The sequence below is a fragment of the Achroia grisella genome, unplaced genomic scaffold (genome assembly GCF_030625045.1).
Source record: "Achroia grisella isolate CSIRO2021 unplaced genomic scaffold, CSIRO_AGI_Agris_v1 utg537, whole genome shotgun sequence".
NCBI lineage: Eukaryota > Metazoa > Arthropoda > Insecta > Lepidoptera > Pyralidae > Achroia > Achroia grisella.
The window spans coordinates 267195-279472 of record NW_026712923.1 but is presented as its reverse complement, the minus strand read 5'-3'; the positions used below and the strand labels follow the sequence as shown (position 1 = coordinate 279472).

The window sequence follows — 12278 nt, the reverse complement described above, 5'->3', positions numbered from 1 at the left end:
AAATAAGTAATGCCTTAACTTCTAATAGAATAGAATAGAAAATCATTTATTCAAATAAACTTATTATATTGCTGTCATCTATGAATTCATCTATCCTATAATAGGCTTTTTTACATAACATTTGTTTAATATCAATTTTAAAAGCATTTAGGTAAAATTAGTATATTTTTATTGCATAAGTTTCTACTTGTACAGTCTTTTAAGTTTCTTGAAACTATCTAAGTTTTTCCTTGTATACATAATATTTCATAAATGTACTGTGAGGCAACGGTGAGGATATTTGATTCTTTAAAGCCTTGATATAATGACTATCTCGAACCCATACCATAAATAGAATGTATGGCTCTCTTCTAATCTTTATATACCTGAAAGAAAAGAAAACATACTTAACTGTGAGACTTGGAATTTGATAAATGCACTTGATAGCTTATAGACTATTCAATATAATATCAGCTAATAATATTTAACATAAAAAATACTGAAATACAATCTATAATCATCTTTTATGACATCCTAATAATGAAAAGGAATGACAAAACATTGTATTCTTGTTTGTTCACCAATTTTATATGTAGTACAACTACAAACTTAACAATTACGATTTATTTACCCAGCAAATAAGTTGTTTCTCCTTGAAGACTCTCCAAATGATCTTTGATCTCGTTATGCTCCCAAATGAATACATCATGAGTGGTACCACCATAAGAGGCGTCAATATTCATAATTTTTAAATTACTGTCAGCAATCTAAAAAATAGGACAAACATTATAAAGATATTTGCAGATAGTGACAAATATGAATAACTTGAGAATTATTTATACACTATGCAAATTTTACATAAAATACTGTACTTACAACTTGAACATTTAAAGAGTGGTAATGTTTTCTATTGAAAAATCTCTCTTCATTGACTGTTGGCCGAATTATAGCTACATGGGTGCTGTCGATACATCCTATAACACCAGGGATACCATACTGTGTAGCAAAACTGAAAAAGAAATATAAACTACTGATTATTTAAACATCAATTAACTTATGCTGATTCCTGAAATTAACAACAATATCATTTATAAATTTACAGCTACAAATAGTTGACTGAACTAAATTAATAGTATATGTATTATAAATCGACAAAGAGCATAAAATTCTATAAAGTTAAATCTTAATCATATTTAATATACATAAACTTACTTTCTCTTCAATATGTTCCTGTCTTCCCTGGACTGAGGAAATCTTATATATTTCCTTAGTATATAGGGTGTATTTAGGGCATCTGTTACATCCCTGATGCAGTTTGAGACAGACTGCTGAGCCATAGTGGTGTCTAAATTTTGTCCGACTGCACCCTGGTAGCTACCACTGGCATAAAAATTTAATGCAGTGAGAATCTGAGAAAAAAATATAGATATGGGAATACTAAATAATAGGTAAATACTAAATTTTTTCATCTACAAAATGTACATAAGATCTTACTTTGGTTATTGGATCGATTTTTAGGCAGGGGTAATAATCGTACCACATACTGACAAAGATTCTCGAAGACTTCCCGACTGAGTCTGTATTTAGATACAAACTCGAAGTCGGGAATGGATCTTTGGAGGTACCTAGTACGCATTTTTCTTTTAAACCTGCGTCTTTCAATTTCTTCTTCATTGAGGGCTTCTAAAATTCCAGCCAATCTTGGCATAATGAAACTAAATCAAAATAAAGTAATGCTAAGTTGTAGGTTATATTGAAGACAATAATATTTAAAAACACTAATTAGTTTAACTTTTATCACATTATTCACTGTAACACATTAACTGAATTATTAATTAATCACTTTTTTATATATTACAGCACTTATATACGTAAAATCCATACTTACGAAAGTAAAAAGTTAACTATTTAGGTTTCGTCTACTTCGCACTTTAAATCACGATAAACGTGCTGTCAAAACGTCATAATAACGTACGAACGGATACTTCATGGTACGATTTGGGACGATCGAAACGATATTCTCCGTTTTCGGGCACGATTTCGGAATGAACGTTTTTCATGGTACGAATCACACGAAATATCGATCCGAAATTTCGGAATTGCACTTCGTGGTAGACCTACAGGACTAGGTAGAGGAGCTCAGATGCAATTATTTTGACCCTCTATATGTTTCGAGTTATTCTAAATTATGTGATTTTTAAAAAAATATCCAATTCAGCGTCCTTACAACTTATTAAAAAAAATGGCTTGTTGAATGTATTTCAACCTAATTTTTATGTGTAGAGGACTTGGTAACAAAAACATAATAACTGACAAAATACCCATGAATGCTTAATAAGTATAATAATAGCTAGGACCACAAACGATTTTTTTTTATAACGTTTGTTGAGTTTAAGTGCCATGTAGCTTAAAAAAAACATGACTCTAAGCGTACAAATTACTAATAAAACTTTCTCATCAAATAAGCTGTCTAAAATAAGCTACGTAATAACATTACACTTGAAAACCCATGATTACTAATTCCGAGTATGTCCAAAATTTAACCCGTTCTTTTCCGTAAAATTGATACAGAATACTAAATTTTGTGAAAAAAAAAAACAAGTGATACACGATTTTTTTACAACCAGCCAGTATGTCCTCTAGATCAAAAAATGTTTACATAGGTATAGGTAATACCTTATTACTTGGTAAGAAATAATAATTGATTAATAATTTGAAATAGTATGTCTAGTAGTAGTATGTATGTATGTATGCGTGTTGTTTAATTAAACAGTTAATTACGATAGTAAACAATAATTGCCTTGTAACACGTGTAGAACACAACACATGTAGGTAAATGTAAACTAGCGTCTAGCGTCGCGTCGTAAGAAGCACAAATAACATTTTTCTTTGGTTCCATTCATCCAGGGGACGGGATGTTTTGTTACAAGAACAACTATATATACATCATATATCATTATTAATTATAGATAGATATATATGATTCGAATGTACCTACCCACCTAACCCACAGTAGACAATTATATCATTCTCATTCTCTCCTACATTATCGTTTAATTTTCCCTTATTTCTCCTACGTAGGTACGTAAATTTCATTTTGTTCCCCTATAAAGGCTATCGTTGTACCCATGGTTCTTATTTCATTGCAGTAATGTGAAATTCTCATTCTAATTGTAGAACGATACTTTATTTTATAAATATATATATATATCATCAGTAGGTATACGAGAGGAAGTAAACACACAAATTTACAAATTACAACACAGATTTCGCCTTGTTAAAGTTCGACGATTTTATTACATGTAATGATAAAATATAGACAATAAAACGATATTTTTCTTTGTATTCCATTTATTTCACATCTATAGTATAATAGTAGTAGTAGTATATAGATCGGTACTTAAATAAAATGCCAATAAATGCTCTTGCCTTCTTCTGTAGGTTTATTGTATACATGATGTATTTAATTGACCAACCATAATACAAGTCTATCTAGGAATGTCTAAATAGATGCATATCGGCTCTGTGCGTGACATAGTAAGAATACAATATATATATCACCACCAACCCACCTTAACTTCTAGATATTACACATAAGCTAATTATACTTTGATTTACTAGTTGTCATCAGTGCAAGAATAGGGAATAGAATAATTTTAATTTTAAGCACTTATGTAATAAGTCCTATGACGAGACGTCTAAAAATTTTTCACATTAGATTGACTTAGGTATATAGGGTAGGTATGTTTTATAATATATATATGAGTAGGCACTTAAGTTATTGACATTTATCTGTTTTTATATCTTAAATAAATATATTAGACTGGAATGTTTCGAAAGTTATTCACAAATAAAACTTCCGCTTAGTATATATTTTACGATCTATCCTGTTTGTACACAAATATAAGAACCTGTATTTTATAGTTTCTAAAGTTTATAGGACCTCTGTCAAGTCACTCTATTTAAACCAAAACAAATCTAAAATTTACTTTATAGATATAGCGCCATTGCATAGATGCCGAACTCAGCTCCGTCGCTCAATTACTACTTCTTTAGTTATATAATTACTATACCATAATTATATATATATATGTAATAATAATTTTTTACTCAACTAACACTTACTCTAATTTACCTGAGATTCTTTTTGAATAACATTTCCATAAAGCATCTCTGTAAACGACCGCCTGTGCTTCTGGGCTCTTTGCATTGACTATTCCGCGCCCAACAACCACAATATCTGCACCATTTTCTAAAATTACTTTTTCTGGTGTATTGTATACTTGACCCAGATCGTCCTTAGCACTTTCGAGTTGTACGCCAGGAGTTAATTGTAACAGCCCAGGATCTTTAAATGTATCCTTATTTTGGCATACAAAACCAGTAATTATATTTGGATTCTTTGAAGCCATGTTCAGTTTCTTCTCTGTATTCTGCAGAAATCAAATTTCCCTGTCAAAAAAATAATTTGTTTACATAACCAGGTTCTAAGTTTAAATTTCGTTTCATCTAAGAGCTAAGATTCTATTTATACCTCACTGCTCAATTCAGCTAGAAGAAATACACCACGGTTTTCTATTCCAGTACATGCACTGCTCAGAGCCTTCAATATAGCCTCTCCAGGTAAAGAATGAGATGTCACACAATCTCCCCATTCTGAAATCTTATATAACCCTTTTTGATATTGTAATGATACTGTGTTACCAATATCCGCAAATTTCCTGTCCTCCAGAATCAAAAAATTAAATCTGTCCGCTAATTGTTTAAGTCGAGAAATGAAATCAGAAGTAAAATCTTCTATAATATCAACATGGGTTTTCACTAAGCATATGTATTCTCCTACTTTTTCTAGAAGTTCGAGAATTTTTACAGATGATGTCAAATCGACAGATAAACATAGGTTTGTTTTTTTAATAGACATAATGTTAAAGAGTTGTTTTGCTACTAGATTCTTTGATAACTCTGCTCTCTTCTCGAAAGGTATTCGAATTCTGTCCTCAAATTAATCTGCAAACAATGAGTATTATTAAATTGTTGGAAATGGTCATCAATAAAATAACTTATATCAAGGAGTTGATATAATAAATGGTAAATCTTATATAGAAATCAGATATATGCACTTACCTTTAGTTACTGGTGCTTTAACTTCTCTTAGATATTTGTGAAGCTTTATAGACATTTCTTTTGTAATCTTTTTATGTTTTTCGAGAATGTCAATTAACTCAGTCATTGTAAATAGTGAATCAATATATACATTATTGGATTCAAGATTCATTCTGCCACCTTGTTCTCTGTCTAAAATAATTACAGCATTTTTAACTATTAACCCTTCTTTATTTAAATCTTTGACTGTTTCTAATACACTAGAACCAGAAGTTACTACATCTTCAATTATAAGACAAGTTTCACCCACTTTATAATGACCTTCTATCATTTTCTTAGTACCATATGCTTTTGCCTCTTTTCTTCGCAATAGCATTGGTTTCTTTACCTTAACACTAAGTAAAGTAGCAATTGGTAGAGCTGTGTAAGGTACTCCACATATGTGATCATATTTTTTATGGTTACTAACAATGTCGTAAAGCAGGACTGTTAATAGTTCCTGAAAAAAACAAGTAGATAATTAATATTTAAATAATGCAAAAATAGCAAATTATATTCCTGAAGTGTATTCACTTTTAGAATTGGATCTGAAATATTAAAATATTGAACATCTGTTTATAACACAAGTATGTTTATACAAGTCAAATAAATTATTAAAATCATATTTCATTTCAATTCTGAATAATAAAAAAATAATTTTATTATTGTCGTTAATTAAATTGATAATATAGCCGGTCCCTTTACACATTATTATTATAAATATTTTGAATACAATAGATACTCTTCAAAACACCACATTACAGCCACAGTACAGTCTCAATAACCTGGGAATAGATATAATATGAAACACAACTAATGTCGAATCTGACGTCGTACAATAAATTCAAGTTAATATAAGACAGTATTAAACCAAAACAAATCTAAAATTGACTTTATAGATATAGCGCCATTGCATAGATGCCGAGCTCAGCTCCGTCGCTCAATTACTACTTCTTTAGTTATATAATTACTATACCATAATTATATATATATATATATATATATATATGTAATAATATTTTTTTACTCAACTAACACTTACTCTAATTTACCTGAGATTCTTTTTGAATAACATTTCCATAAAGCATCTCTGTAAACGACCGCCTGTGCTTCTGGGCTCTTTGCATTGACTATTCCGCGCCCAACAACCACAATATCTGCACCATTTTCTAAAATTACTTTTTCTGGTGTATTGTATACTTGACCCAGATCGTCCTTAGCACTTTCGAGTTGTACGCCAGGAGTTAATTGTAACAGCCCAGGATCTTTAAATGTATCCTTATTTTGGCATACAAAACCAGTAATTATATTTGGATTCTTTGAAGCCATGTTCACAGTTTCTTCTCTGTATTCTGCAGAGATCAAATTTCCCTGTCAAAAAAAATAATTTGTTTACATAACCAGGTTCTAAGTTTAAATTTCGTTTCATCTAAGAGCTAAGATTCTATTTATACCTCACTGCTCATTTCAGCTAGAAGAAATACACCACGGTTTTCTATTCCAGTACATGCACTGCTCAGAGCCTTCAATATACCCTCTCCAGGTAAAGAATGAGATGTCACACAATCTGCCCATTCTGAAATCTTATATAACCCTTTTTGATATTGTAATGATACTGTGTTACCAATATCCGCAAATTTCCTGTCCTCCAGAATCAAAAAATTAAATCTGTCCGCTAATTGTTTAAGTCGAGAAATGAAATCAGAAGTAAAATCTTCTATAATATCAACATGGGTTTTCACTAAGCATATGTATTCTCCTACTTTTTCTAGAAGTTCGAGAATTTTTACAGGTGATGTCAAATCGACAGATAAACATAGGTTTGTTTTTTTAATAGACATAATATTAAAGAGTTGTTTTGCTACTAGATTCTTTGATAACTCTGCTCTCTTCTCGAAAGGTATTCGAATTCTGTCCTCAAATTAATCTGCAAACAATGAGTATTATTAAATTGTTGGAAATGGTCATCAATAAAATAACTTATATCAAGGAGTTGATATAATAAATGGTAAATCTTATATAGAAATCAGATATATGCACTTACCTTTAGTTACTGGTGCTTTAACTTCTCTTAAATATTTGTGAATCTTTATAGACATTTCTTTTGTAATCTTTTTATGTTTTTCGAGAATGTCAATTAACTCAGTCATTGTAAATAGTGAATCAATATATACATTATTGGATTCAAGATTCATTCTGCCACCTTGTTCTCTGTCTAAAATAATTATAGCATTTTTAACTATTAACCCTTCTTTATTTAAATCTTTGACTGTTTCTAATACACTAGAACCAGAAGTTACTACATCTTCAATTATAAGACAAGTTTCACCCACTTTATAATGACCTTCTATCATTTTCTTAGTACCATATGCTTTTGCATCTTTTCTTCGCAATAGCATTGGTTTCTTTACCTTAACACTAAGTAAAGTAGCAATTGGTAGAGCTGTGTAAGGTACTCCACATATGTGATCATATTTTTTATGGTTACTAACAATGTCGTAAAGCAGGACTGTTAATAGTTCCTGAAAAAAACAAGTAGATAATTAATATTTAAATAATGCAAAAATAGCAAATTATATTCCTGAAGTGTATTCACTTTTAGAATTGGATCTGAAATATTAAAATATTGAACATCTGTTTATAACACAAGTATGTTTATACAAGTCAAATAAATTATTAAAATCATATTTCATTTCAATTCTGAATAATAAAAAAATAATTTTATTATTGTCGTTAATTAAATTGATAATATAGCCGGTCCCTTTACACATTATTATTATAAATATTTTGAATACAATAGATACTCTTCAAAACACCACATTACAGCCACAGTACAGTCTCAATAACCTGGGAATAGATATAATATGAAACACAACTAATGTCGAATCTGACGTCGTACAATAAATTCAAGTTAATATAAGACAGTATTAAACCAAAACAAATCTAAAATTGACTTTATAGATATAGCGCCATTGCATAGATGCCGAGCTCAGCTCCGTCGCTCAATTACTACTTCTTTAGTTATATAATTACTATACCATAATTATATATATATATATATATATATATATATATATATATATATAATAATATTTTTTTACTCAACTAACACTTACTCTAATTTACCTGAGATTCTTTTTGAATAACATTTCCATAAAGCATCTCTGTAAACGACCGCCTGTGCTTCTGGGCTCTTTGCATTGACTATTCCGCGCCCAACAACCACAATATCTGCACCATTTTCTAAAATTACTTTTTCTGGTGTATTGTATACTTGACCCAGATCGTCCTTAGCACTTTCGAGTTGTACGCCAGGAGTTAATTGTAACAGCCCAGGATCTTTAAATGTATCCTTATTTTGGCATACAAAACCAGTAATTATATTTGGATTCTTTGAAGCCATGTTCACAGTTTCTTCTCTGTATTCTGCAGAGATCAAATTTCCCTGTCAAAAAAAATAATTTGTTTACATAACCAGGTTCTAAGTTTAAATTTCGTTTCATCTAAGAGCTAAGATTCTATTTATACCTCACTGCTCATTTCAGCTAGAAGAAATACACCACGGTTTTCTATTCCAGTACATGCACTGCTCAGAGCCTTCAATATACCCTCTCCAGGTAAAGAATGAGATGTCACACAATCTGCCCATTCTGAAATCTTATATAACCCTTTTTGATATTGTAATGATACTGTGTTACCAATATCCGCAAATTTCCTGTCCTCCAGAATAAAAAAATTAAATCTGTCCGCTAATTGTTTAAGTCGAGAAATGAAATCAGAAGTAAAATCTTCTATAATATCAACATGGGTTTTCACTAAGCATATGTATTCTCCTACTTTTTCTAGAAGTTCGAGAATTTTTACAGGTGATGTCAAATCGACAGATAAACATAGGTTTGTTTTTTTAATAGACATACTGTTAAAGAGTTGTATTGCTACTAGATTCTTTGATAACTCTGCTCTCTTCTCGAAAGGTATTCGAATTCTGTCCTCAAATGAATCTGCAAACAATGAGTATTATTAAATTGTTGGAAATGGACATCAACAAAATAACTTATATCAAGGAGTTGATATAATAAATGGTAAATCTTATATAGAAATCAGATATACGCACTTACCTTTAGTTACTGGTGCTTTAACTTCTCTTAAATATTTGTGAATCTTTATAGACATTTCTTTTGTAATCTTTTTATGTTTTTCGAGAATGTCAATTAACTCAGTCATTGTAAATAGTGAATCAATATATACATTATTGGATTCAAGATTCATTCTGCCACCTTGTTCTCTGTCTAAAATAATTATAGCATTTTTAACTATTAACCCTTCTTTATTTAAATCTTTGACTGTTTCTAATACACTAGAACCAGAAGTTACTACATCTTCAATTATAAGACAAGTTTCACCCACTTTACAATGACCTTCTATCATTTTCTTAGTACCATATGCTTTTGCATCTTTTCTTCGCAATAGCATTGGTTTCTTTACCTTAACACTAAGTAAAGTAGCAATTGGTAGAGCTGTGTAAGGTACTCCACATATGTGATCATATTTTTTATGGTTACTAACAATGTCGTAAAGCAGGACTGTTAATAGTTCCTGAAAAAAACAAGTAGATAATTAATATTTAAATAATGCAAAAATAGCAAATTATATTCCTGAAGTGTATTCACTTTTAGAATTGGATCTGAAATATTAAAATATTGAACATCTGTTTATAACACAAGTATGTTTATACAAGTCAAATAAATTATTAAAATCATATTTCATTTCAATTCTGAATAATAAAAAAATAATTTTATTATTGTCGTTAATTAAATTGATAATATAGCCGGTCCCTTTACACATTATTATTATAAATATTTTGAATACAATAGATACTCTTCAAAACACCACATTACAGCCACAGTACAGTCTCAATAACCTGGGAATAGATATAATATGAAACACAACTAATGTCGAATCTGACGTCGTACAATAAATTCAAGTTAATATAAGACAGTATTAAACCAAAACAAATCTAAAATTGACTTTATAGATATAGCGCCATTGCATAGATGCCGAGCTCAGCTCCGTCGCTCAATTACTACTTCTTTAGTTATATAATTACTATACCATAATTATATATATATATATATATATATATATATATATATATATATAATAATATTTTTTTACTCAACTAACACTTACTCTAATTTACCTGAGATTCTTTTTGAATAACATTTCCATAAAGCATCTCTGTAAACGACCGCCTGTGCTTCTGGGCTCTTTGCATTGACTATTCCGCGCCCAACAACCACAATATCTGCACCATTTTCTAAAATTACTTTTTCTGGTGTATTGTATACTTGACCCAGATCGTCCTTAGCACTTTCGAGTTGTACGCCAGGAGTTAATTGTAACAGCCCAGGATCTTTAAATGTATCCTTATTTTGGCATACAAAACCAGTAATTATATTTGGATTCTTTGAAGCCATGTTCACAGTTTCTTCTCTGTATTCTGCAGAGATCAAATTTCCCTGTCAAAAAAAATAATTTGTTTACATAACCAGGTTCTAAGTTTAAATTTCGTTTCATCTAAGAGCTAAGATTCTATTTATACCTCACTGCTCATTTCAGCTAGAAGAAATACACCACGGTTTTCTATTCCAGTACATGCACTGCTCAGAGCCTTCAATATACCCTCTCCAGGTAAAGAATGAGATGTCACACAATCTGCCCATTCTGAAATCTTATATAACCCTTTTTGATATTGTAATGATACTGTGTTACCAATATCCGCAAATTTCCTGTCCTCCAGAATAAAAAAATTAAATCTGTCCGCTAATTGTTTAAGTCGAGAAATGAAATCAGAAGTAAAATCTTCTATAATATCAACATGGGTTTTCACTAAGCATATGTATTCTCCTACTTTTTCTAGAAGTTCGAGAATTTTTACAGTTGATGTCAAATCGACAGATAAACATAGGTTTGTTTTTTTAATAGACATAATATTAAAGAGTTGTTTTGCTACTAGATTCTTTGATAACTCTGCTCTCTTCTCGAAAGGTATTCGAATTCTGTCCTCAAATGAATCTGCAAACAATGAGTATTATTAAATTGTTGGAAATGGACATCAACAAAATAACTTATATCAAGGAGTTGATATAATAAATGGTAAATCTTATATAGAAATCAGGTATATGCACTTACCTTTAGTTACTGGTGCTTTAACTTCTGTTAAATATTTGTGAATCTTTATAGACATTTCTTTTGTAATCTTTTTATGTTTTTCGAGAATGTCAATTAACTCAGTCATTGTAAATAGTGAATCAATATATACATTATTGGATTCAAGATTCATTCTGCCACCTTGTTCTCTGTCTAAAATAATTATAGCATTTTTAACTATTAACCCTTCTTTATTTAAATCTTTGACTGTTTCTAATACACTAGAACCAGAAGTTACTACATCTTCAATTATAAGACAAGTTTCACCCACTTTACAATGACCTTCTATCATTTTCTTAGTACCATATGCTTTTGCATCTTTTCTTCGCAATAGCATTGGTTTCTTTACCTTAACACTAAGTAAAGTAGCAATTGGTAGAGCTGTGTAAGGTACTCCACATATGTGATCATATTTTTTATGGTTACTAACAATGTCGTAAAGCAGGACTGTTAATAGTTCCTGAAAAAAACAAGTAGATAATTAATATTTAAATAATGCAAAAATAGCAAATTATATTCCTGAAGTGTATTCACTTTTAGAATTGGATCTGAAATATTAAAATATTGAACATCTGTTTATAACACAAGTATGTTTATACAAGTCAAATAAATTATTAAAATCATATTTCATTTCAATTCTGAATAATAAAAAAATAATTTTATTATTGTCGTTAATTAAATTGATAATATAGCCGGTCCCTTTACACATTATTATTATAAATATTTTGAATACAATAGATACTCTTCAAAACACCACATTACAGCCACAGTACAGTCTCAATAACCTGGGAATAGATATAATATGAAACACAACTAATGTCGAATCTGACGTCGTACAATAAATTCAAGTTAATATAAGACAGTATTAAACCAAAACAAATCTAAAATTGACTTTATAGATATAGCGCCATTGCATAGATGCCGAGCTCAGCTCCGTCGCTCAATTA

The 12278-nt window shown here is 30.0% G+C and overlaps 3 protein-coding genes and 2 pseudogenes across 3 annotated transcripts; all 5 read right to left on the bottom strand.

The window, feature by feature from the left end:
- Positions 1-17: 17 nt before the first annotated feature.
- Positions 18-2094, bottom strand: LOC131847475 (putative nuclease HARBI1; annotated as a pseudogene).
- Positions 2095-4100: 2006 nt separating this feature from the next.
- LOC131847491 (uridine 5'-monophosphate synthase-like) lies at positions 4101-5413 on the bottom strand. The gene is made up of 3 exons (XM_059197074.1): positions 5104-5413; positions 4514-4635; positions 4101-4412 (listed from the first exon to the last, which is right to left on the bottom strand). The coding sequence occupies exons 1-3, from the start codon at positions 5411-5413 to the stop codon at positions 4101-4103; spliced, it is 744 nt and encodes a 247-aa protein (XP_059053057.1).
- A 746-nt stretch (positions 5414-6159) lies between these two features.
- On the bottom strand, positions 6160-8099 carry LOC131847490 (uridine 5'-monophosphate synthase-like; annotated as a pseudogene).
- Positions 8100-8233: 134 nt separating this feature from the next.
- On the bottom strand, positions 8234-10173 carry LOC131847489 (uridine 5'-monophosphate synthase-like). The gene is made up of 4 exons (XM_059197073.1): positions 10150-10173; positions 9240-9717; positions 8650-9122; positions 8234-8566 (listed from the first exon to the last, which is right to left on the bottom strand). The coding sequence occupies exons 1-4, from the start codon at positions 10171-10173 to the stop codon at positions 8234-8236; spliced, it is 1308 nt and encodes a 435-aa protein (XP_059053056.1).
- A 134-nt stretch (positions 10174-10307) lies between these two features.
- LOC131847488 (uridine 5'-monophosphate synthase-like) lies at positions 10308-12247 on the bottom strand. Its single transcript, XM_059197072.1, has 4 exons — positions 12224-12247; positions 11314-11791; positions 10724-11196; positions 10308-10640 (listed from the first exon to the last, which is right to left on the bottom strand). The coding sequence occupies exons 1-4, from the start codon at positions 12245-12247 to the stop codon at positions 10308-10310; spliced, it is 1308 nt and encodes a 435-aa protein (XP_059053055.1).
- Between the last annotated feature and the right edge of the window lie 31 nt (positions 12248-12278).

Excerpts from the sequence above, each read along its gene's own strand:
- LOC131847491 (XM_059197074.1), bottom strand. The coding sequence starts at position 5,413 with ATGATAGAAGGTCATTATAAAGTGGGTGAAACTTGTCTTATAATTGAA. Across the intron at positions 4,636-5,103 it reads TAAAGCACCAGTAACTAAAG|AATGGGGAGATTGTGTGACA; the intron begins GTAAGTGCATAT and ends ATAAGATTTCAG. Across the intron at positions 4,413-4,513 it reads TAGCTGAATTGAGCAGTGAG|AATACAGAGAAGAAACTGAA; the intron begins GTATAAATAGAA and ends TGATTTCTGCAG.
- LOC131847489 (XM_059197073.1), bottom strand. The coding sequence starts at position 10,173 with ATGCAATGGCGCTATATCTATAAA. Across the intron at positions 9,718-10,149 it reads AATGGCGCTATATCTATAAA|GAACTATTAACAGTCCTGCT; the intron begins GTCAATTTTAGA and ends TGTTTTTTTCAG. Across the intron at positions 9,123-9,239 it reads TAAAGCACCAGTAACTAAAG|ATTCATTTGAGGACAGAATT; the intron begins GTAAGTGCGTAT and ends CATTGTTTGCAG.
- LOC131847488 (XM_059197072.1), bottom strand. The coding sequence starts at position 12,247 with ATGCAATGGCGCTATATCTATAAA. Across the intron at positions 11,792-12,223 it reads AATGGCGCTATATCTATAAA|GAACTATTAACAGTCCTGCT; the intron begins GTCAATTTTAGA and ends TGTTTTTTTCAG. Across the intron at positions 11,197-11,313 it reads TAAAGCACCAGTAACTAAAG|ATTCATTTGAGGACAGAATT; the intron begins GTAAGTGCATAT and ends CATTGTTTGCAG.